The sequence below is a fragment of the Nycticebus coucang genome, chromosome 9, assembly GCF_027406575.1.
Source record: "Nycticebus coucang isolate mNycCou1 chromosome 9, mNycCou1.pri, whole genome shotgun sequence".
NCBI classification, from domain to species: domain Eukaryota; kingdom Metazoa; phylum Chordata; class Mammalia; order Primates; family Lorisidae; genus Nycticebus; species Nycticebus coucang.
In genome coordinates this window covers 83,962,717-83,986,191 of record NC_069788.1, presented here as the reverse complement: position 1 = coordinate 83,986,191, position 23,475 = coordinate 83,962,717, and the positions used below count along the sequence as shown (strand labels likewise).

The 23,475-nt window shown below is 41.9% G+C and overlaps 1 protein-coding gene across 3 annotated transcripts in view; it reads left to right on the top strand.

The window, feature by feature from the left end:
• The window catches only part of EML1 (EMAP like 1), a 196,970-nt gene extending 173,703 nt beyond the window's left edge, over positions 1-23,267 (top strand). For all 3 annotated transcript variants that reach the window (XM_053602685.1, XM_053602686.1, XM_053602684.1), the window contains 13 exons: positions 464-559; positions 1,929-2,063; positions 2,831-2,930; positions 4,229-4,383; positions 6,969-7,094; positions 7,366-7,497; positions 10,102-10,169; positions 13,224-13,312; positions 17,592-17,689; positions 17,807-17,894; positions 19,321-19,416; positions 20,955-21,085; positions 21,720-23,267. In XM_053602685.1, the coding sequence (XP_053458660.1) occupies positions 464-559; positions 1,929-2,063; positions 2,831-2,930; positions 4,229-4,383; positions 6,969-7,094; positions 7,366-7,497; positions 10,102-10,169; positions 13,224-13,312; positions 17,592-17,689; positions 17,807-17,894; positions 19,321-19,416; positions 20,955-21,085; positions 21,720-21,845 (1,440 nt within the window). In that variant the 3' untranslated portion in view covers positions 21,846-23,267. The remainder of the gene's footprint in view (positions 1-463; positions 560-1,928; positions 2,064-2,830; positions 2,931-4,228; positions 4,384-6,968; positions 7,095-7,365; positions 7,498-10,101; positions 10,170-13,223; positions 13,313-17,591; positions 17,690-17,806; positions 17,895-19,320; positions 19,417-20,954; positions 21,086-21,719) is intronic.
• The last annotated feature ends 208 nt before the right edge of the window (positions 23,268-23,475 follow it).

Here is a 23,475-nt window from a genome sequence, read left to right as displayed (position 1 = left end):
AGCATTCTCAGGATGTGCTGGTGCAGCAACTCCACCCCTACACTCTTTCACATCCTGTCCTCAACCAGTTCAGGAACATATTCCCATGAGTATCACAGTGGCCCCAGTGCTTAGTCCTTGTGCAGCCTTGAAGCAGCTGTGACCACAGCTGGTAGCAGCCCCTGTGCTGTGCCTGCTATAAGCAGAAGGTTCTGAACCCCTTTGGGGTTGGCTTTGGAGGAATCTGGTAGTGAGGAGCTACCCCTGGACCCCCTTCTTTCCTGTCCTGTCTCTTCATCGCTCCTTACCCACCTGCTAGCACTGTCTGTCCAAGAAGGCAGGTCTCAAAAGCAATGGGTAAATATTCTTTAGCTACAATGTAGTGGACTCTCTATTAAAAGGAAAATTAATATTCATTTTTGATCATGTTCAACCCATTTTATTCTTAAATGTAGTCTTCCCATGAAAACCTTTTTCTTTCCAGAATGGAGGAAGCCATCTCTGTGCTGTGGATGACTCCAACGACCATGTGCTGTCTGTGTGGGACTGGCAGAAAGAAGAGAAGCTGGCCGATGTGAAGGTCTCACTCCAAGCCTTATAATTTTCCCATTCAGAGACACTACAGGGCATAGCTGTAGCCTCCTGCCAGCCAGTTCCAGGGCCCATTGTCCCTATTTTTCATTTTGCATAGAGGACTGCCCATTCCTACCCCCCAGCCCTTGGGTGCAAACTTCTCCCTCTGGGAGAAGGGCAGGTGCCACCTGCACAGGGCTCATCTAAAGCCGAATATACTCAGGAAAAATCGGGGAGAATCTCTGACTAAATCCCAAATCCCTTCAGTGGGATCCTCCTATATGGCCCCTCTTGGGCTTCTTCTACTGCCTTTAATCCATCTTGCACAATAACATCAATCAACTTTCCTTGACTTTCTGATGTTTTTCAGCTATTAAAATCATGACTGGATCCCTATTTTTATAGAATTGACGTCACATTTCTCAATTTGCATCTATTAACCTTAGTTAACCTTACTTACCTAACCATTAGAATTACCATTAGATAACCTTACTTACCTAACTTTCTCTCTTGTGTATATGGGATACAGAAGACATTGTATTCCAATCAGGCATGTTTCCTAACACCTGTTTTCATGCTGTAGCCCTGTCTTCTAATATTTTCTGGTCAGGTATTTAAGTTCTTATTGCTATGTTGCTAGGTTGCTAGTAATCAGAGATATGTTATCCAGGTTCAAGAACATACAACTGAATTATTAGGTAGAAACAACAATCAGTGACAGATTTAATAGACCAGAGTGCAGGTCCTGGAAGTCAGGATATGTGCGGAAGGGTGGTGAAATGGCACCAAGAGAGCCAATCTGCCTCATGCACCCCAGGAATTAAATGCAGGAGGATCTCCTCAGGGAAAACAGAGCAGCCAAAGTCAGCCATGGACAATGGGGCCAGGTAAAATCCAGATTCTTGGGCCCTTTTCTGGATATTTCAACCACTAGATGGGGGATGAGGTCTGGAGATCTGCATTTTAACACCCATCAGAGGATTTTGTTGTTCAACCAGGCCAGTAGCCCATGACTGCAGATGAGAGCAAATGCTTGCTGTTCTTGAGTCCCCGCTGCTTCTACCCCACTCCTCAGCAAAGCTTGCCACATGTCTGCTCCATGCCTGGCCCTGTGACAGGCCCTGCCTAGGAAGAGAACTCCGGTGTCACCTGTGTTCAGGGGCTGAGGGCCCAGGTTGGGAGGCAGATGAAGAGGGAATGCACACGGCCACATGCGCCTGTGTCTACAGCAAAAGTAATTCAGTGGGGAAAATCAGGTGGCAGTGGCATAGTGCTGGCTTGACTTATTTATTTGTGGTTCAGATTTATTTGTTTTCCTAAGTGTCTCCTAAGTGCCTTAAGACAGCTGAGGCATTTGATTCTCCTGTTTTTCTTAGTGTTCTAATGAAGCTGTGTTTGCTGCGGACTTCCACCCCACGGACACCAATATCATAGTCACTTGTGGAAAATCACATCTGTACTTTTGGACACTAGAAGGAAACTCTCTGATTAAGAAGCAAGGATTATTTGAGGTGCAGTTAAATTACATTCTTTATTTTTAATTGAGTGGTGCATATAATCAGCTAGATTTTAAGGGAGGTTTGAGGTATCTCAGCCTCAAAATTTATTTTAATGGCAAATGAGTGAGGAAGCATCTTCAGGGTGCAGTGATAAAGACTATCCCAGGGATCCACTGTATCTTGTAGATGACATTAACAACAATGGCAGAAAAAGTATGAGTACCCAGATCCAGGGAGGAGGGAGGACAGCACTCAACCTAAGGGAACAAGGATGAGAGCACCCAGCCCAGGGGGAGGGAGGAGAGCATCCACCAGAGAGGGGAGGACCTAGCTCCACAAAGGAGGGAGAAGAACACTGACCCCCAGGGAAAGGAAAAGAGAGCACCCAACCCGAGGGAGAGGGGAAGAAAGCATCTGTCTCCAAGGAGGAGGAAGGACAGCACTTAGCCCTAGGGTGTGCAGAGCCTAGCCCCAGTGGGGCTAATTTAGAGGACCTTTATCTGGTGCTGGGCTCTGTCTTTTAGGCTGCTATCACAACAACACAGCCCCACCCTTACCCCCTTCCTCTGCTTACTATCTGCAGCTTTGTGATTTCCCCAGCCATTTGGAATTGCCACAAACTTCTTTATCTCACAGCAGTTAATCTCATGGCTAAAGGCATACAGAGTGGTTTCAGAAGCTGACACTATCCAGTTTGAGATTACTGTGATTGTAGATATTATTAATAGAAACAAAAGGATGTCTTGGGTAAATATATGTATATTTACTGCATTCTACAGAAACAAGAAAAGCCAAAGTTTGTCCTTTGTGTGACTTTTTCTGAAAATGGTGACACCATTACTGGAGACTCAAGTGGCAACATCTTAGTATGGGGAAAAGGTAACAAGCCAACAATTTTTGGTAATGTTATAAGTAAGAGGCCAGGCTCGGCGCCTGTAGCTCAAGCGGTTCAAATCCAGTCCAGGCCTGCCAAACAACGACAACTACAACCAAAAAAATAGTCGGGCATTGTGGTGGGTGCCTGTAGTCCCAGCTACTTGGGAGACTGAGGTGAGAGAATCACTTCAGACAGGAGTTGGAGGTTGCTGTGAGCTGTGATGCTACGGCACTCTACCCAGGGTGACATCTTAAGGCTCTGTCTCAAAAAAGAAAAAAAAGAAAGAGGCCAAATGGGACTTCCATAAGAATTGTCTATTAATGTGATTTATAAGATTTCTGTTAAATTCGAAGTTATATAGATACCTAATACATGTGTGCATGTGGAACTTGAAACTATAAAACTAGAATAGAAGAAAACTGAAGAATAGTAAGAGTGATTGATCTTATATCATCCTAAGAGGCTCTTTAAGCCTAAGGTATTATGATGGAATTAATAACCTTATTAGGAGATGTATTAACAGATTTTAATGATGAAGTCATTAGTGACTATTTATATAACCATAAAACATTTAAGTAACTTTCCTGATTCATATAACATTTGGCAGATTTGCTAATTAAGTGCTAGATGCTGTGAACATACAAATGAGTCAGATCCAAATCCCTTGTCAATAAGCAAATAGTTTGGTAAGGAATATTTGTTGCTTAGAAAACGTGCATTCAGTTAAGTCCACTGAGCATTTATGAATGCTTACCGGTGCCAGGATAAAAGGGAAAATATACTATTCCTGTTCTCAAGGATCCTAGAGTTTGGGTTGGATGTGAAGATAGAAACAGATACATAAATGTAATTTTAAAATAATAAGTGACTTTTGTAGTATCCCCACTGCTCTGGGTGCTAGGTGCTTTATCTACTATTCATTTAATCCTTAGAACAATACTGTGGGGTAATCAGCCCCATTCCACAATGGGGGAGACTGAGATGCAGGATTATTAAGTCACTTGTCCAGAGACACACGACTCTGTGTGGCTGGAGCTTGGATGTAAACTCAAAGCCCACCTCAGCCATGTTGTACTCCAACATAAGATGCTTCGTGTTAACATATTTTCCTTCATTATAAAGGAGTCCAGTTCATGCTCTGTGAACTTCTAAAAATTGGATCCTTCATGGATCGGTATTATAATGATGTCCTAACTGACAATATCACATCTTAAAGCAAAAATGGGATGAATTGAAAATGGGCAGAGGTGAACTGCCCATTTTCAAATTTTGGTAATGATGCTTTTCTTGGTGTGTTTAGGTACGAATCGAATAAGCTATGCAATTCAAGGGGCCCATGAGGGTGGCATTTTTGCACTTTGTATGTTAAGAGATGGCACCCTGGTGTCAGGAGGTGGCAAAGACCGAAGGCTTATTTCTTGGAGTGGAAACTATCAAAAACTTCACAAAACTGAGGTAGGTCAGCAAGACTACTGTTGAAATTAGTTTTGAACCTTAAATGGTTATCTTAACCAGTTTCTTTGTTAGTTTGAAATCTTTGGCTTATAGTTTTGAAAATTATTTTGATGAAATTATATGGGGGTAACATATTAAAATCATGGAGACAGTTTAAGTATAACTACTGAAATGGAATTAGGTTTATAAAATTTGAGGTTATAACACATTTCATATTTATTAGCAGAATATTTTAGTATCATAGAAACAATCTTAATTTTCTTTTCTTCTTTTTTTTTATTATTAAATCATAGCTGTGTACATTAATGCGATCATGGGGTACCATACACTGCAATCTCAATTTTCTTTCTTTTTTTTTTTGTAGAGACAGAGTCTCACTTTATGGCCCTTGGTAGAGTGCCATGGCATCACACAGCTCACAGCAACCTCCAACACCTGGGCTTAAGAGATTCTCTTACCTCAGCCTCCCAAGTAGCTGGGACTACAGGCGCCTGCCACAACGCCCAGCTATTTTTTTTTTGGTTGCAGTTCAGCCCGGGCCGGGTTTGAACCTGCCACCCTCGGTATATGGGGCCGGCGCCCTACCGACTGAGCCACAGGCGCCTCAATTTTCTAAGGGACTATTACCCACATATTGATTTACCATTAAAATCTTCCTTCTTTTTTTCACTTTTAATTCCCAGCATGTTATTTTGGAGACATTATCACTTTGATTGAACTACAAATAGAGTATCTACTTATTATACATGGCTCTCAGATGTGCCAACAGGCTCTCTAGGGCTCTAACTCATCTTGACATTCACTTTACCTCCTTATTACCTTGTTTGCAGTCTTGTATTCCAGTGGGAACTAAAGGCAAGAAGTTTCATATTCTTCTACATACTCATTGAGTTTTCTTCCCCCAGTTCCAGGAAATTATGAGAGACAGATTGCAAAAGTGATATCATTCTGAAGAGTGATACTCTTCCTCTCTCGCATAGAGTGGACACTTTGGAGGATGTCTCCAATTTTAAGTCAGATACATACAGCACACTTACTACATTCTAATGAGCAGCATGGCATGTACTTTGACAGGATGAAACTTGGGGTCTGTTGATTACTTCTGTTAATGAAGGAAGGCTTCATCTGAGCTTCAGAAATCACTTCCCCTTGCATGGATATTTTAGTTGTGATGACATTTTTTATATGGTTTAACAGCATTGAGTTGAGTGTGTTATGAATTGGTAGAGTCATAGACATACCTATATTAAATTATAACTTCAAAGAAAACCCCAAAGCCTTATTTAATTCATAAAAGTTACCATTTGTTAGTATCTGTGATTCTTCTTCATTAGCATAAATCGTTATCAACTTTTATCAATTCTGTGCTAACAAACCACACTGGGGGTAGAACATTTGTGTTAGGGCAGGCCACTTATTATTACCCGAGAATGGGGGAGCCTAACATCAACCTGCCAGAGTCTAACTGTGGTGTTTATTCTTTTTATAGTACAAGAACTTTATTTTATCATAGCAAATTGCTCTTAGCATGAGTATTTTGAAATTCTTTTTTTGTTTTCATTAAAATTCTTTTTTTAACATTTAATTATTCAGTATGTTTATCAACATAAACAATGGATTTTTAAACTAAATAGAGTTATGTTGCCAAAGAATTTACCATTTTAAGTTACAATAGGTTTTCTAGGAGCTCTTATTATGGCAATGTTGTATTATTCTTTACTTTCCAAAGTTTATCTGCTATTGTTCTCAGAAGTCATAACAAGTAAAGAGGAAACTAACCAGAAATATTCCTTATTTTTTAGTTTTTTTGTTTGTTTGAGACAGAGCCTCAAGCTCTCGCCCTGGGTAGAGTCCCGTGGCGTCACAGCTCACAGCAACCTCCAACTCCTGGGCTCAAGCGATTCTCCTGCCTCCACTTCCCAAGTAGCTGGGACTACAGGTGCCCACCACAATGCCCAGCTATTTTTTGGATGTAGCCGTCATTGTTGTTTGGCAGGCCCAGGCTGGATTCGAACCCGCTCACCTCAGGTGTATGTGGCTGGTGCCTTAGCCGCTTGAGCCACAGGCACCAAGCCTATTTTTTAGTTTTGTCAAGGAAAATGCTTTTTCTTTTCTTTTCTTTTTTTGCAGTTTTTGGCCAGTGCTGGGTTTAAACCCGCCACCTCTGGCATATGGGGCCGGCGTCCTATTCCTTTGAGCCACTGGCGCTGCCCGAAAATGCTTTTTCTTAACAACCTCACTCTTGTTAATTCTTCTAAGATAAAAATTTATTTTAAAAATGTTTGTAGTTTCAAAATAAGGTTTGGGTTTTTTTTTTGTTTGTTTGTTTGTTTTGCAATTAAAATGGTTTTATTCCACCTGGGTACAGATGGGGTAAGATTTCCAACCCAGCTGGGAAGAAATCCACCAAGGTTTGGGGTTTTGATAATTCACTCAAGAACTATGTATCTGTCTAGCTAAAACTCTTTTACATATATATCTGTTATAGGAGCTATCATTGAGATATATAAATAAGTATTTTGAATGAGCTAATAATTTAATACAATTTTAAATATTTACTTGTCATATGACTCTTTTCCATGGAGATTCCAGAACAGTTCGGCCCTATACGGACAGTAGCCGAGGGGAAAGGCGATGTGATCTTGATTGGCACGACGAGAAACTTTGTCCTACAGGGCACTCTGTCAGGGGACTTTTCACCCATCACTCAGGTATGGTCCACTCATCAGACGCACCAAACACATCCATGTGTACTATATCAGACGTTTATCAAGCGCTCCAAAGAGGTGACTCTTCTTATTTTATACGAAGATATAACTTCCTCCACTTCAGAGTTCAGCTACTGCCATAAATTAAGTTGGGAGGAGGGACACTGATGAGGGCAGTTATGAAGTCGGCATGAAGCCATGGCTAGTCATCCCTTAAGGTCCCTGAGTGTTGACTGTATCTCAGCGCGCTTTTGTCTGTCTTGGTTCTTTGTAGGGTCACACTGATGAGCTTTGGGGACTGGCCGTCCATGCCTCAAAACCTCAGTTCTTGACCTGCGGTCATGATAAGCATGCTACTCTATGGGATGCTGTTGGTCACCGGCCTGTCTGGGACAAAATAATAGAGGTAATATGCATGTTACATTTCCATTTTTCTTATATAAATTCATCTGAAACATGTTTATTTATTTTTTGCATGAAATTATAGTGACATGAAATTGTCCCAAAGCAAATGTCATTTATCTCTTTAGGATTGCATTGCTTTTAACATTGCCTTGAGTGATCTCATCAATGTAATTTTGAAGTTTACTATTGAATTTTTTGACAAGAAGTTAGCCTTTCCTATTTGATAGTTAGAGTTCCTGAGTACAGAGTCTCTTAACTGGCTTAAATGTTGACAAATACTTGTTATGAGCCTGCATTCTATTTACAATGTACCCTTTTCATGAGAATTTACAAGCCGTACATGTATTATCCTTAATCCTTGCAGCAGCCTACGGGTTGAGGTTTTTCATTTTTACTCTCATTTCATTGATTAGGAAATTGAGGATTAGAAAAGTTAACTAACTGGCTGAGGCCAGTAAGTTGGTAAGTAACAGAGCCAGTGTTCGTTTACACCCAGCTCAGTCTGTCTCCCAAACCCTGATTCTTCCCACTACATCACACTTCAGTGAATCAAAAGCATATTCTCTGTTGCCTGTCCTGTAAGACATATATCATCCCATGGAAGCAAATACCCTCTCTATAAACCATACATATCATCCTTTCAGCCCCCTAGAGTTGCTGGCATGTCACCCGTGCCGGGTCCAAGTTTCGGCTCTCCTTCCCTTCACTTTCAGAGACGGTGCACTGAGGGGTGCCAGTCCCTGGCAGACAGCTAAGCACTGAAGTGGAAGGGCCCAAGAGGCAGCACCTCCACTCAAGAGAAGGGAGCACTGTGGCCCAAGATGGCAGGAAAGGGCTAAAGGAAATGGTGTCCTGGTGGTCTGGGGGGGAAGCCTTCCCTCCCCAATGATTACCCATTTGTATGTGTGTGTGCTGACCACTCAGCCTGAGGTCACATGTAAGGGTAGGGGCTCAGAACTAGAAGCCAGTTAAGTTCTGCCTCTACCACCTCTGACCAAGTGACTTTGGACATGAACACTTAACTTCTTTGTACCTATGTCTTCATCTCAAAATTGTTCTGAGTGTAGATGAATTATATATACGAAACTGCTTTGTATATGGTAAAGTTCAAGTGAACATGATTTCTATCAGTGCAGCAGTGACAGCCCTGAGCTTAATTACTGCTCCCACTTCAGAGCAAGCATTAAAATAATGTAATCGCATGTCTGAAAAGTTTCCTTCTGTTGTCTTGCGATTTTTAGTTTATCCAATAGTTTTTCTTTGTTGTTGGGTTTTTTTTTTTTTTTTGAGACAGAGTCTCACTATATCACCCTCGGTTGAGTGCTTGACGTCGTAGCTCACAGCAACCTCAAGCTCTTGGGCTTAAGCGGTTTTCTTGCCTCAGCCTCCCAAGTAGCTGGGACTACAGGCGTCTGCTACAATGCCTGGCTATTTGTTGTTGTAGTTCTCATTGTTGGTTAGCTGGCCCAGGCCAGATTTGAACCCACCATCTTCAGTGTATGTGGCTGGTACCACAGCCACTGTGCTACAGGCACCAAGCCATATCCAGTAGGATATTAATGCCTCCTATTTTCACTCTCATTCCTACTTTTTTCTTAATCTTCCTCTGATTAATCTTCTCTCACTTCAGCCTATCCTAAATACTCCTTCCAAATGGTCTTCTATCTGAAAGACAAATTCAGTCATATCACTCTTTTATTGAAAGAAAAAATTATTCACATTATTATTTACTACCATGCAGTCTACATCACTGTGTCACTACGATCCTTCTTATTCTTCATCCCACATATTCTGTGCTGTAAGCCACTGACCACCTGCCATTCCTTAGATCTGCCCAGAACCATGTTGCTTTCACCACTTTTATCATATTGTTGCCTCTTTAACCCCTGATCCAAAACAGTATTTGGTATATCCTCTTCTTACATCCACCAGTGATGATTCTTCCTTTATTGGAAGCCCAAGTCCAATGCTTTCTGCACCATGAAGCCCTGACCCGGCTTCCCAGTGTGACTTCATCTCTCTCTCCAGTGGCTCCACAGCACCTGTGTTTTCACCTCTTTCATCTTCTGTCACAGTTAGTATCAAACATCTATGCACAACTAAATCAGAACCTAGGATGTGCCTGGCTCTTCTCATGACCCTCCATGGCAGCCCTAGTGTCTTGCGTCCAGTGGGCATTCACCCTGTGTGTGCACAATAGAATCAGGCACCTCAGTCACATTTCCAGACAGATGGAGTGCACTGACCAATGAGCTTACTCTTCTGTGCAGGGTCAGCCAAAGGGGCTGGGTTTAGAAGTTATGACTTGGAAGAAGAGCATTTACTTGTTTGTCTTTCTTCTGATTATTATAGTTATGAAAGGATGTAGAGCAAAAAGAGAAGCATCCTAAAGGGATAAGAATTTAGCATTATTTAAAAAAAAAAAAAGAATTTAGCATTATTTAAACATGGCATCCATTCAGGTAGGAAAACATTTTTCTCTGTAGAGAAAAAGAGTCTTTTCAAATAGGGCCAGAGAGCTGTAAGAGGGGTGTGTGTGTGTGTGTGTTTTATGCTATGGTGCTGTATCTGTCCATCAATTTACACTTCCTTTAAAATATTTTAGGATCCAGCTCAGTCTTCTGGTTTTCATCCTTCAGGGTCTGTGGTTGCAGTTGGAACACTAACAGGCAGGTAAGTCCACACCAGCATGGCCTGTGCTTTGAGTGCATATGAAAAAGAGGCTTGTGGTTTACATTTCACCAGGGACAGATACAGGTTGGCTCTGAGCTGCATCTTTTCAGTTTCTAAAGACTTCCCAAGAGTTAAGTCAGAACTTAGGAGCAAAACTTAAACAATGGTCTGTTACATTTTGAACCTTGAGAAAATCTGAGGAAACCTATGAACCTTCTCTCCTAGAAAATTGTTCCCAGAGCCCCCACCAGACACATGCATGCACTCTCTCTGTTTGCCCATAATTTTGGAGGTTTGCAGAGCTCTTCTACTTCTCATCTTGAGGCTATGGGAGGAGCCCTTGACTTTGGAATTCCAAAATGCTTAGCATTTAAAAATGGTTTTTCTAACTGCCTTTTCAGAATCTTAGAAACTGTCCATATCCAAGCCTCATATTCAGATTAAGCTGCTGCTTATTTACCTGGTACCTCTGATATGCCAATCTGTGTTTGAATCTCAGCTTTGCCACTTATTAGCAGTGTGGCTTTAAGCCAGTTATGTAAACTTCCTGAGTTTTTCTTTTTTTTGTATATTATGATGCTATTACTTGCCTGGCTATCCTGTGCTGATGTTTGAAGGACAAGATACATGTAGAGTATCTGCTGGGGTTGCCTGGCCGGTGATAGCAGTGATTATTATTGTCAAGGTTTGACAAGTTTTGATTGTACCTTAATGTTGTTTATCATTACATACACATTTCCTATGGTTTTATTCAGATATTTTTCCTCCCATCCTTCCTTTTTAAAAAGTAGACAACTTAGATTCTGTTTTTCTGAGCAGTGTCTTTCAACCTTTTTTATCTCACGCCACACTTGAACCTGTAGTTAAACTTCTGTGGCACGCTTAAATTATGTTGATCAAAAAAAAAAAAAAAAAGGGTAAAAAGAAGAATATACTTAGTCTGCTTTGAATGTCTTTCGGAAGTAATTTAATTAATGACCTTTAAAATTTTTTCACGGCACACCTAAGATCCTCTCACAGCACACTGGTTGAAAATCACTGCTGTAGAGTATTCATAAAGAGAGATTAACCATTTGCAGTGTCTTAAAAGTTGGGTTCTATATATCCCACAGAATTCTTCATGAAAATGTTTGCATATACACACACATTCCCCACCTTCCATTTAATTCTCTTTGAGATACCTGAAGCTTCTAATTCGTTAGGATCCTGACAGGCTGGCAGCTATGGCTCTATCTGCTGTGCATGATAGAGCATGGTGGCAGTGCTCAGAATCACGGTGTCCTGGGATGGAAGAGACAGCTCATGCTGCCCCCCTTCCCTTCCCTCCCGCAACCCCTACCATCTGCGCCTCCTGCATCTCAGATCCTAGGGCCTGGCTTAGTCCCTCATGCTTTCAATTTAACAGGACTAATGGAAGGTATATTCTCATCAGCCCCACTCCCACTCTTTGTTATGTTTTGGCCTCTGTCAAGGTTAAATAACACATTAAAGGTGGATGATTGTTTAAGATGCAAGAAATCAAAGCTGAGAAGCAAAATCCAAATTTCAGTGGGGATAGGACCATCACCAATGCTTGGCAATGGTTAGGACTTACGTGTAAGTTGAGAAGACAGTAACTGCCAATGCGATGTGTGTCATCCAAGTAGCTATCCAGTAGCAAGGAGCCCACATTCTAGTTTATCCTTAAAAGCACTAGGGGCTCACGTACTGCCACTCTTAAAGGCAGGAGAGTTCAGTCATTCTTACAGTTAACAAACATGTAGTGAGTATTGTGTGTTTATCAGAAGATACAAAGCACTTCCATATCATTATAATTTGACTTTAACATTTAGCTTGCAAAATAGACCTGGACTCACTCCCATTTATAATGGAGGAAACTGGGCCCAGAGAGATTAAATTTAACGACCAGTGCTCTACTCAACTTTTCTTTTTTTTTTTTTTTTTTTTTTGGCCGGGGCTGGTTTTGAACCCACCACCTCCAGCATATGGGGCCTGAGTCCTACTCCTTTGAGCCACAGGCACCGCCCCTCTACTCAACTTTTCTTCCCTTCTCTCTATATCTCAAGAAATTTCCACTATCATTCATATAAGGTCTACCAGGGGTCCTCAAACTAAGGCCTGCGGGTCACATGAGGCGGTGTGATTGTATTTGTTCCCGTTTTGTTTTTTTACTTCAAAATAAGATATGTGCAGTGTGCATAGGAATTTGTTCATAGTATTTTTTTAAACTATAGTTCGACCTTCCAATGGTCTGAGGGACAGTGAACTGGCCCCCGGTTTAAAAAGTTTGAGGATGCCTGGTAGACTCTCAGATCCTCTGCTTGTGCTGTCTCAGCCCCATCCTCCTGGACCAGTCCTGCATTGCCTTGTGTTAGATCTTGGGGAGCTTTTGCAGATGGTCCTTTGTTACTTCCTCTAGTCACAGACTCAGCACTTGGTATTGGCCATCTTCTCTACCCGCGGATTTCTCTCCTTCTCCATGTGAATGACCAAACACAAACACTTGAGAAACTATGACGTAGTGTTGATAATGGAATCATTTTGAATGGTAGACCACATGCTGTTTTTTTCTTTTAGAATATTTATACAGAGGAAATTTTCTTTTCTTTTTCTTTCTTTTTTTTTTAGATAGAGTCTCACGCTGTTGCCCTGGGTAGAGTGCCATGGTATCAAGCTCACAGCAGCCTCAAACTTGGGCTCAAGTGATTCTCTTACCTCAGGCTCCCAAGTAGTTGGGACTATAGGCACCTGCCACAATACTTGGCTATTTTTTTTAGGGGGCAGTTTTCACTCTTGCTCAGGTTGCTCTCAAACTTCTGAACTCAGGTGATCCACCTGCCTCAGCCTCCCAGACTGCTAGGATTACAGGTATGAGCCACCATCCCTGGCCAGGAAATTTTCTTTAAATAAAAGCTAGAAATAAGCTTTCTTGTTAAGCAAATGCAAAGTATCAAGCCTTTATGGTTAATAATTTTAATAGTCCTATTGCTATGATGGTCTTTTTTTTTCCCTCACTAAACAACTTAACTGTGCTTTTTCTCATGTTCACAACAGGTGGTTTGTGTTTGACACAGAAACAAAAGACTTGGTCACCGTTCACACAGATGGAAACGAGCAGCTCTCTGTAATGCGTTACTCTCCAGGTCAGAATACAAACCATTTGCTATTTTAAGATTCCAACAGAATTATGAAATTCTGTGTAGATGTCTTTTAAGAAAAAATTGCACAAACCTCCTCAGAGTGAAATTTAAATTAGACATGAACGTAATTGTGGCATTTGTGAGTTTTCTTCTCTCTTGGGTCACTGTGCTTGTGTGTTTTCTACCTTTGGATTATGGGAAATTTCAAGCATAGATAGAATTAGATAGAACAGCATGGAACCCTCATGTGCTCCTCACCCAGCTTCAACAACGCTTAGCTCTTTGCCAGTCCCGTCTGCCTGCAGCCCGCCCACCTCCCTACTCCCATGTTATTTTGAAGCAGTTCCCAGATATCTTTCTGTTTCATCTGTTAATATGATTGCATATATCTCAAAAAGATGAGGACTCTTTTAACAACTTTATTGAAGTATAATTTATATGTAATAATTAGCCATTATAAATGTACAACTCAGAGATTCATAGTAAATTTGTAGCATTGTGCCAACCGTCATCACAACCTAGTTTTAGAACCTTCCCATCACCCCGAAAGTTTCTCCATGCCCATTAGCAATTCATTTCCATCCCAACACCCTATCTGAGGCAACCATTGATCTGGTTTCTGGCCTCTATAAGTTGCCTTTTCTGGACATAAAGTTGTATAATCTGTAGTCTGATACATCTGACTTCTTTCACTTAGAATAATGTATTTGAAATTAATCTGTGTTATTGTGCCTGTTGCAGTAGTTTATTCCTTTTTAAATGCTGGATAGTACTCTATCTTATGGACAAGTACCACATTTTGTTTCTGAATTTTGAGCATTACGAATAATGTTATGAACATTCATGTATATGTCTTTTTGTAGATAAGTTTTCATTTCTCTTGGGCAAATTCCTAGGAGTAGCACTGGTGGATTGTATGATAAACTTACGTTTTAACATTTTATAAAACTGCAAAAGTGCTTTTCAAAGTGGCTCTACTATTGTACATTATCACCAGCTATGGGTAAGGGTTCTGGTATCTCCACATCCTTACCTGTTATTGTCTGTCTTTATTATAGCCATTCTTTTTTTTTAAGACAGAGTTTCAAGCTGTCACCCTGGGTAGAGTGCTGTGGCATCACAGCTCACAGCAACTTCAAACTCTCAGGCTTAAGTGATTCTCTTGCCTCAGCCTCCCAAGTAACTGGGACCATAGGCACCTGCCACAACGCCCGGCTGTTTTTCTGTTGTAGTTGTCATTGTTGCTTTAGCTGGTCCGGGCTAGATTCGAACCCGCCAACCTTGGTGTATGTGATTGGCGCCCTACCCACTGAGCTATAGGCACTTCCTATTAATAGCCATTCTAATAGGAGTGTAATGGTATCTTTTGTGGTTTTAATTGGCATTTTCCTAATGACTACTAATGTTGAGTATTTTTTAATGCAATTTAATGATTACATTCCTATATCTTCTTTAGCGAAGTATCTATTCAGATATTTGGCCTATTTTTCATTTGGGTTGTTTGTCTTACTATTGAGTCGAGATCTCTTTATATACTCTCTTTTAAGTTCTTAATCAAATACGTGATTTGCAAATTTTTCCCCCAATTGTGGCTTGTCTTTTCATTTCTTAATGGGGTCTTTAGAAGCACAAAATTTTAATTTTGATGCAGTGCAGTTTATCAACTTTCTTTTGTGGATCATGTCTTTGATGTCACGTTCAAGCTCTTCTCTTATGCTCTCTTTTAGAAGGGTTGTTGTTTTAACCCTTACCCTGAGGTCTGTGATCCATTTTGACTTAATTACAGAAGAGTTACAAGGTTCCATAAGAATTAATTCTTTTGTATGGTGAGAGGTAAGAATCTGAGTTTATTTGGTCTGCATATGGATATCCAGTTGTCCTAGTATCTTCTGTTGAAAACATAATCACTTCCCTGTTTAATTATCTTGACCCTTTTATCAAAAATCAATTGATTATAATTGTAAAGGCTTATTTCTGAATGCTCCAGAATAGCGTTCTGTCCCCTTCACCTATGTCATCCTTGTGCCAATACCATGCAGTCTTGATTACTATGACTTTAGAGTAAGTTTTCAAATTGAGTAGTATAACTTTTCAAAACTGCTGCGAACAGTGAAGCAGCTCTGGGGATATGTGTGTTCAGGATCTTGAGATGTTGTTTGGGATGGGGGTGGTCAGAGTCATCCAAATGAGGATGCAGGTCCTTGGACTCCAAGTCTTTCCTTGCCTGTGTAGGGGTCTGGGCCTGCAAATGATACAATCAGCCAGTTCCTCCCTGCTTTGAGGATTTCGAGGATTTCTTCTGTCAGCAGTGAGCTTAAACTGCTATGTGAAGACTGATGATTAGAACTTTAAAAAGGAATTACAATCTGATTAAGACTGTTAGAGATAGAAATGGATTGCCGAGGGAGGGTGCAAGATCCTATTTTTCATTCATCTTTATAAACTGATACAGGGATGATGGTTACACAGGCATATTCGTCAAAACTCTTTGAACTGTACCCTTAAAATATAGGCATTTTATTACACGTAAATTATACCTCAAAGTTGATTCTTAAAAGGTAGGGGTTGTTGCTCTAACTTGATTTTTTTCTTAAGTAATTAACCCATTGCCCTAAACAAACAAATTTAGGGCAATGATTACATTATGCAAGAGTCCCCATTATTTTAAAGTTCACAAACGACCAGATAGTTCTTTGAGACTATTTTGCTTAGCAGTGCATGGCCCATACCCCTGACACTTCACATGTCAGACTTTCAACTGTCTTTCCCCTGAAGCTGTGTCAAAGGGGCAGTGGAATTTAGCAACAAAATGCCCAGACTGTGGAGTCAGATTGCCTATGTTCGAATGCCAGCTTCAGAAAGCCCATGTAACCTGGGTCAAGTTACTTTACCATCTGTGCCTCAGTTCCCTCTCCTAAAAAATGAGGATAATTATCTCTACTTCATGTAGTTGCTAAAAGGATTGATTATGTTAATACAGGCAGAGTCTAGAATAGCAGGCACTCAATACATATTGACTATTATAATAATTATAATTATTAGCAGTAGTGATATTAGTAGCATTTAGTATGTCGGGGAGCGGTCACTCGGAGCAATTAGAGGCTTGGCTAGTTTCCCATTTGGCTCCCTGGACTTCTTAAGACAGCTGATAGTAACCAGTCCTCCAGCTAAAGTAAAAACATCCATTTGCCCCATCCCTTCAGGATTCCTTATTTGGACAGGCTGTCTTATCCTCTTACTAACACCCCTGTTTTGACCTGGCATAGGCCAAGACTTCCTAAAGTGCCATTTCCTGATAGCATCAGGCCACACTATGTCCTGTAGGATTCCTACTAAGGTCTGGGGGGGGGAAGGTCAGAAGAGAGGAGGGGAAGAGAAACAACCCTCATTGAAGCTTTGTGTGCCCACAGCCACTGGGTGCTTTACAGATAGTGTCTGAGTGGATCCTCTCTATTGTAATGAAAAGGCTGTATATTGCCAATGGAGGATCTAATGTGCAGTATCAGTGAGGACTGGCCTGTAGCGCCTGAGCTGGTATGGGGGGCCCCTGCTGCTGTGCATCCTGTCCTGGGTCTGGTATGCGTCCAGGTTTCTGATCCTCCCTTTGCTTCCTGGCTCAGGAAAGTCGGACTTTTTCCTGAACTAGCTCTTAGGTCCTGTTTCCTTTCCAGTATGTCTTGGGTCTTCCTCCCATTAGCATCAGGCTTGGCACATTCATTTGTCAGCCACAAGCCTGGTTCTGCTTTTTGTTATAATGTGCAACTTCCCTTGTTTCAACACATGCAACATGGCCTGATTCCTTGGGCTTTCCTGGGACCAGAAACTCTGGTGAAGAAGACACCGCGTGATGGCCCACTGCAAGAGAGGAGGGAAGGGCATACCTGGCAGGACCAGTGAGCGCAGAGGCGCAGAGCGTATGTGTGCAGGCACACAAACCCTGGAAAGCCTGTGGGTCCCTCAAAGGAATCAAATCTCCACCTTCAGTGATGAGGACAGGGTGGCCGAGAAAGGTTTTATAAGATTTTATAAAAGTTTATAGAAAGAGTTATAAAAAGTTTATAAATCTTTACCAGATTTTATTATCTGACCAGTTGAATATTTTTCAAAAGACAGCTTAGGAAGTGATGTAGGATTTATTCAAAAGCAAATTTTTCTCTTGGAAATACTTCATTAATCTGGCTATTGTGTCTAAATCTGTGGTGGCAACTAGCATTATTATCCTTTGCAATGAATAAAATGTTTGGTTTTAATATCTGAAATGTGATCTATCATATTTTTATAGATGGGACTTTCTTAGCAATAGGCTCTCATGACAACTGTATCTATATATATGGAGTTAGTGACAACGGGAGGAAATATACACGCGTTGGCAAATGCTCAGTAAGTGTACTTATTATTTCTCATAAATATGTGTGTGGTCATTTAATTATATCAGCAATGGTGTCATCAGCAATCTGTAAGGCGTGTGGGACTCACACAATGATTTTTCTCTCTCAGGGTCATTCCAGCTTTATTACTCACCTGGACTGGTCCGTAAACTCACAATTCCTTGTGTCAAATTCTGGAGACTATGAAATCCTTTACTGTGAGTAACCCCCGAGGAGTTGTGTGTGTTTTAGACCACATGAAGCATTCACTCTGAGACCCAAATGGGGCCTTCATAAAGACCCATACCCCATGACCTAGGCAGACGTTGTCATCTCCAGGCTCGGTTCTCCTCCCCCTGCCCCTGTCTAACATGGAGGAGTTGGGTTGCACAGCCTCTTAGGTCCCTCCTGGCACTGAGATGCCTTAGGTTCAAGCTGACCAGGGGCCCTCATGGATAGGAAAGTGTAGGGTCCACCTGAGGAGAAGGCCTCAGCCTGCACAGAGAGGCTGGAGGCAGCAAGTGTGGCAAAAGGAGGGGCTGGAGCCATCAACATAAGAGGTGGTAGATAGAGACCATGAGGTCCCTTCTACCTGGGGGCCCAACACCCCCTGGGGCTTCTCCTTTTCTCTCCCATTCCCTCCCTGGCCAAATAATGGCAGGTTCTTAGTGAGCACAGGCCACCTGCATGTACAGATTCCTCAAATATTTACTCATCACCTGCCAAGTGCCCAGCTCTGGGCTAAGCAAGGGGGCTCTCAGGGCACAAGAAAGGGCTGACCTCTGCCCCACTGAAAGTTACTAGAAAATGCAGTGTTTTTCACCTAATTTTCCCATATGATCCACAGCACTTTCTGGCTTATTCCCTTTTTACATAGAAGAAAATCAGGGCTGAGATACCAGGCCACAGGCACTAAGAGCCAGTAGATGGGGAAGAAGTCATACTTGTTGGGCATGTCACCTGTTTGTTGTGGAGCTAAGGCAGGCAGGACTGCTCATGGTAGAGGAAGGGGAACAGCATGTTCCAGGACTGAACCTACCACCCTGTGGGGTGGAAGGTAACCACATAGGCTCCAGGCCCTGTCTGACTCATGGGAAAAAAAAAGGTAATGGTTCTCAGGGATCTTCCCTGGGCTAGAATCTTCTCAGACACAGTCTCATAGACTATGAGACTATTTAGAAAACAAACAAAACACCTGGGAGGTTTTAGGCGCTTGGTGTGACTGGTTTCCATAAGCTTCCTAACTCTGAGCTAAAGGGACTGTGTGCAGAGTCTTGGGAGTTGGATTGGGGGTGGGCTGGGAAGCCTGAGAGCAGAGGCAGGTTGTGTTCAGGGGCTCCAGTGGGGTCAGCAAGCAGGCAGAGACCCCAGAACCAGAGGATGGCCAAAGACAAGAGAAGCCAGCCTGTGGGAAACAAACTCAAAGAAAGAGATAAGAAGGAAATCAAGAAAAGGGGGTTCTCCTCCAAGGCTGGAGACTTGGAATCAGTTCTGGGGGTTCCTATGGGGTTCCAAAGGAGACAGCATCATTTCCCTGAGAGGGCTCTATAGACTTTGGGGCAGGGCTCTTAAGGGCTCAGCCTTGCTCAGGGGAGGGATGGGGCTTTAGCTTAGATGCCACCAGACTGTATTTGCTTTTCCCAGGGGTTCCCTCTGCTTGTAAGCAAGTCGTAAGTGTGGAAACTACAAGAGACATTGAATGGGCTACTTACACCTGCACTTTGGGATTCCATGTTTTTGGTAAGTTTCCTACAGATTTAATTGGGTTTAAACATAAGACATGTCTACATTTAGAACATTTCTCTAGTGATTATGAAATCTCATAGTCACCACTCTTGTCAAACTGCTCTGCTGCTGCATGAACCCCATAAGACACACACTCTGCAGCTCCCTGGCATGTGGCCAGGGTGTGCCAAGGGGGGCCAGCTGAGGAGAATTAGAAAGATGGATTTTTAACCCCTTTCCATTGTATAAAATGGGTCCTGAGATACTTCTCTAGAATCTTTTCCTATCATGTTGTGCCAGACTTTCTGAGGTGGGCCAGATGGTAGTCAATCAATTTACTTATCATTTGTTAGTTTTGCTGTATTTTTTTGGCTTTGGCTCTTAAACTAAATATATCACTTCCTTCAAAGTTCACTTTAGGAATACATTCATAAATGACATAAATTAAATTGCTACAGTTTAGTAGAATAAAAAAGAAAAGGCATTATTTATAATCTCTTCATTTGAGACCATAAGTCAGTAAGTTGGTAACTATTCACAAGTCTCCTTAGAGTGGCATTTTCCTGTTTTCTGGTGTTAAATCCCCAGAGCCTGTAGGCTGCAGAACAGCTAGCTGAGAGAACTGATGTGTATTCAGTTCTGTCATCTCCAAAATGGCACCCAAAGGGTTTCCTAATAATGGTCAGAAAACAGCACCCCCTGCCCAACCATTCTCCAGGCCCCCCTAGGTTCACAGCTGCAGAGACACCCCCCAGGGGGCCACAGGTAAGCAGTAGCTACGGGGAGCTAACACCTAGAAACTCCTGAAAGACACAAAGTCAGGGTTAAAAAGTCCTTTGGAGAGATGTTCACATGTAAAGAATTACAGAAAAATAGTAGTAAACTACAGCCTTGAGGACTAGTCAGCTCCCCATCAGATGCTTTGGGTTAAAGGAAAGGGGTTGTGGCCTGGCGCCCTTAGCTCAATGAGTAGTGCTCCAGCCACATTCACCAGAGCTGGAGGATTCAAGCTCAGCCTGGGCCTGCTAAACAACAGTCACAACTGCAACCAAAAAATAGCCCGGCATTGTGGCGGGCGCCTATAGTCGCAGCTACTTGGGAGGCTGAGGCAAGAGTATCACTTAAGCCCAAGAGTTTGAGGCTGCTGTGAGCTGTGACGCCATAGCACTCTACCCAGGGCGACATATTGGGACTCTGTCTCAAAAAAAAGGGGTTGGAGGTTGGGGTTGCATTCAGAACCAGGGTTTCTAATACTCTCTCCAGTAGTGTCAAGAAGGGGCCCTGAAAGAAGTGGGCAGCCCAAAAAACCTGCCTTTGTTCTTACCATGTAGTAGTAGGGGGCCAGGCATTAAAGGATTTCCCAAGAATGGCTGAGAGTGAGATAATACTGGAAGCACAAAGAGAATCTGGGGGCTGAGACTAAGTGTTCTTTTGACCCTTATTTCTATAGCTGGACTTAAGGCAATTTTAGTTTCATGAAAGCTTGATGACCAGTCCTCACGTGATGTGGCCCTCTGGTATTTCCAGTGCTCTGTTTCTGTTCTTTGTTTTAGGGGTGTGGCCAGAAGGCTCAGATGGAACTGACATCAATGCTGTCTGTCGGGCCCATGAGAAAAAAATCCTGTCAACAGGCGATGACTTTGGCAAAGTGCACCTCTTCTCTTATCCCTGCTCACAGTTTAGGGTAAAGGACTTGTTTTTTTACTAATCTTATCCCTCAGGGCATATACTTGTGGCCTGATCTATTTGGAATCTGAATAGAAATGGGCTGTAAGTGAATGCTACCAGACCGGAATGCAGATATGACTCTGTTAGCTGCTGCTCCAAGCACTTCCCAGTTCCCCACTGCCCTCAGGGAAACCCCAGTCTTCACATGACCTATAAAGCCCTGAGGTCTGCCTTGTCTCCCCTGATAGCTTTGTGGGCCTCCCTTCTCTCTCTTCCACCGCTGACTTCCTTGTTCTGGCCCTGCCAGGATGAGCCAGCTTACTGCCTAGAATGCTCTTCTTCCTCCTCCCCACCCCAACTCTCCCTCATCCTCAACCCCAGCCTGTGTTAGTCCCACCTTTGGGTGACCCAGTTGCCTTGCCCTGGGTATCGAACCTGTCTCTTGGTCAAGAGCAGTCATTTGTTCATGTCTGACCCACTTCTAGACCACAGGAACTCTGTAGTTTGTTTCTGAGTCCCTCCTGTGCACAGATTGCTCCTGGGTGACGGGAAGAATAAAGGAATGACGGAATGGATCTAGAATTCAGGCATTTTCTGATTCCAAAGAGCTGGCTTTGTAGTAAGCTTTCTTCCATATCATTTGTTTCCAGGCTCCAAGCCACATATATGGCGGGCACAGCAGCCACGTCACCAACGTCGACTTCCTCTGTGAAGACAGCCACCTCATCTCCACTGGCGGGAAGGACACGAGCATCATGCAGTGGCGGGTTGTCTAGTCCCCAGCGAGAATTGGGGAGTAGAACGTGCACGGAAGACACAGACTCGCTTTACGCTTGGTCACTGTGATTTCTGTTTTGTTTAAAAAATTTTTACAAACCTCAGGAAAACTATGCCCTCTGCCAGTTACCTTAGCTCAGTGAATCAGCGAGCGTGACATCGGATAAGCAGTTCCGTTTTGCAGTTTGCTGTACAGTATATGAAACAGTGCACATTGAATATGGAAAGAGGTTCCAAGGTTTACATTGCGGTGGCATCAACAGAAGTAACTGGTATATCCTTAGTAACTTTTCTATGAACTCTTCAAAAATGGTCACAGAATGCCTTTTAAAATATTGTATATAGTCTTTACTGTTTCACCATCTAGCTTGCTAAGTCAAATATTTATGACAATAATGAGGTACTGAACCGAGAGAGCTGTTGATAAATTGGTCCTAAAAGGATAAATCACTTGAGAAGAGAGTGAATAACTGATTTGCACAGGTGAATCAGGAAATGCAATATGAGACTATATTTGGTTGCATTTTCTAAGGTTTCATTAGATCTCCCCTTGGGAGGCTGTGAGGAAGGGGTAGCATTCTTCTTGTGTTAAGCAGATTATACTCCACGTTGATAAATATTTCAGCAGGGTGTGCAGGCATTTCAGAGTTTCAGTTAGACTGTCCTGCCTAACCAAATGCAGTCAGCCTCTTAACACCTATGTGAATTGCGTCCCTCTGTCCCTTGTTCACGTGCCCTGATTAATGGTGAGATAATTCACCATTTTCTTCTGTGTATTAATTGGCATGATATGATATTGTACTTGTATAGGATTTTAGCTATTCATAATAAATACGTAAGACTGGCTTTACTGTTTTATGCTTATGGACAGTGTATATTTGTATTTTATGACCAAGTAGACCAAGTCAGAAATTATCTCTTGAGTGTAACATAAACCTGCAGAGAGGAGAAGTCTTGAAAGGCTTCACCAGGTACTAAGGGCAGCTTCTTTTTCTGTCTTTTGTGCATGGACAACTCGTTACAGTATGAAATAAGATTATGTTCTGATGAGTAAAACATAGTTGGCATAAATTTGTCAAGAAGGCCTTATCCATTTTGATTGTGTGACAGATTGAAATTTATTGTTTACATTGGAGAATGTATCTCGGATTTTTAAATAGAAGAGTAATAAACAGACTTTAAAACAAATATTAAGATTTTTACTCGTTCTAGAAAAATAAATGAATTGAATTATCTGAACTCTAAGGCACTGGTTGTTTAGAGTGGCTGATTAAATGCAACTTTTAGAAATGTTTTTGATGCCATCACCAGCCTGCTACAGAAGTGCAGGGCACCAGTAAACAACTTGTATTAAAGAAGAATCTGTTTGTATGTATCCTTGTCAAATATATTCTATAATGAAATAAAATCTGCAAAGTGGATTTCTTATTGACCTATATTCATGGAAGTGTATAAATTAAAATATTTAAAATTAGATATGATTCACACTATGTTTCATCTGCAGATTTTTTTTCTCACCTGGGTTATTTATAAATGGAAATACAGTTTGCATATGATATGGTAGCATTCATCAGATCAGCTCATTTTTAAATTGATAACTTTGGGAATAATCCAATCAGGGGAGGGAAA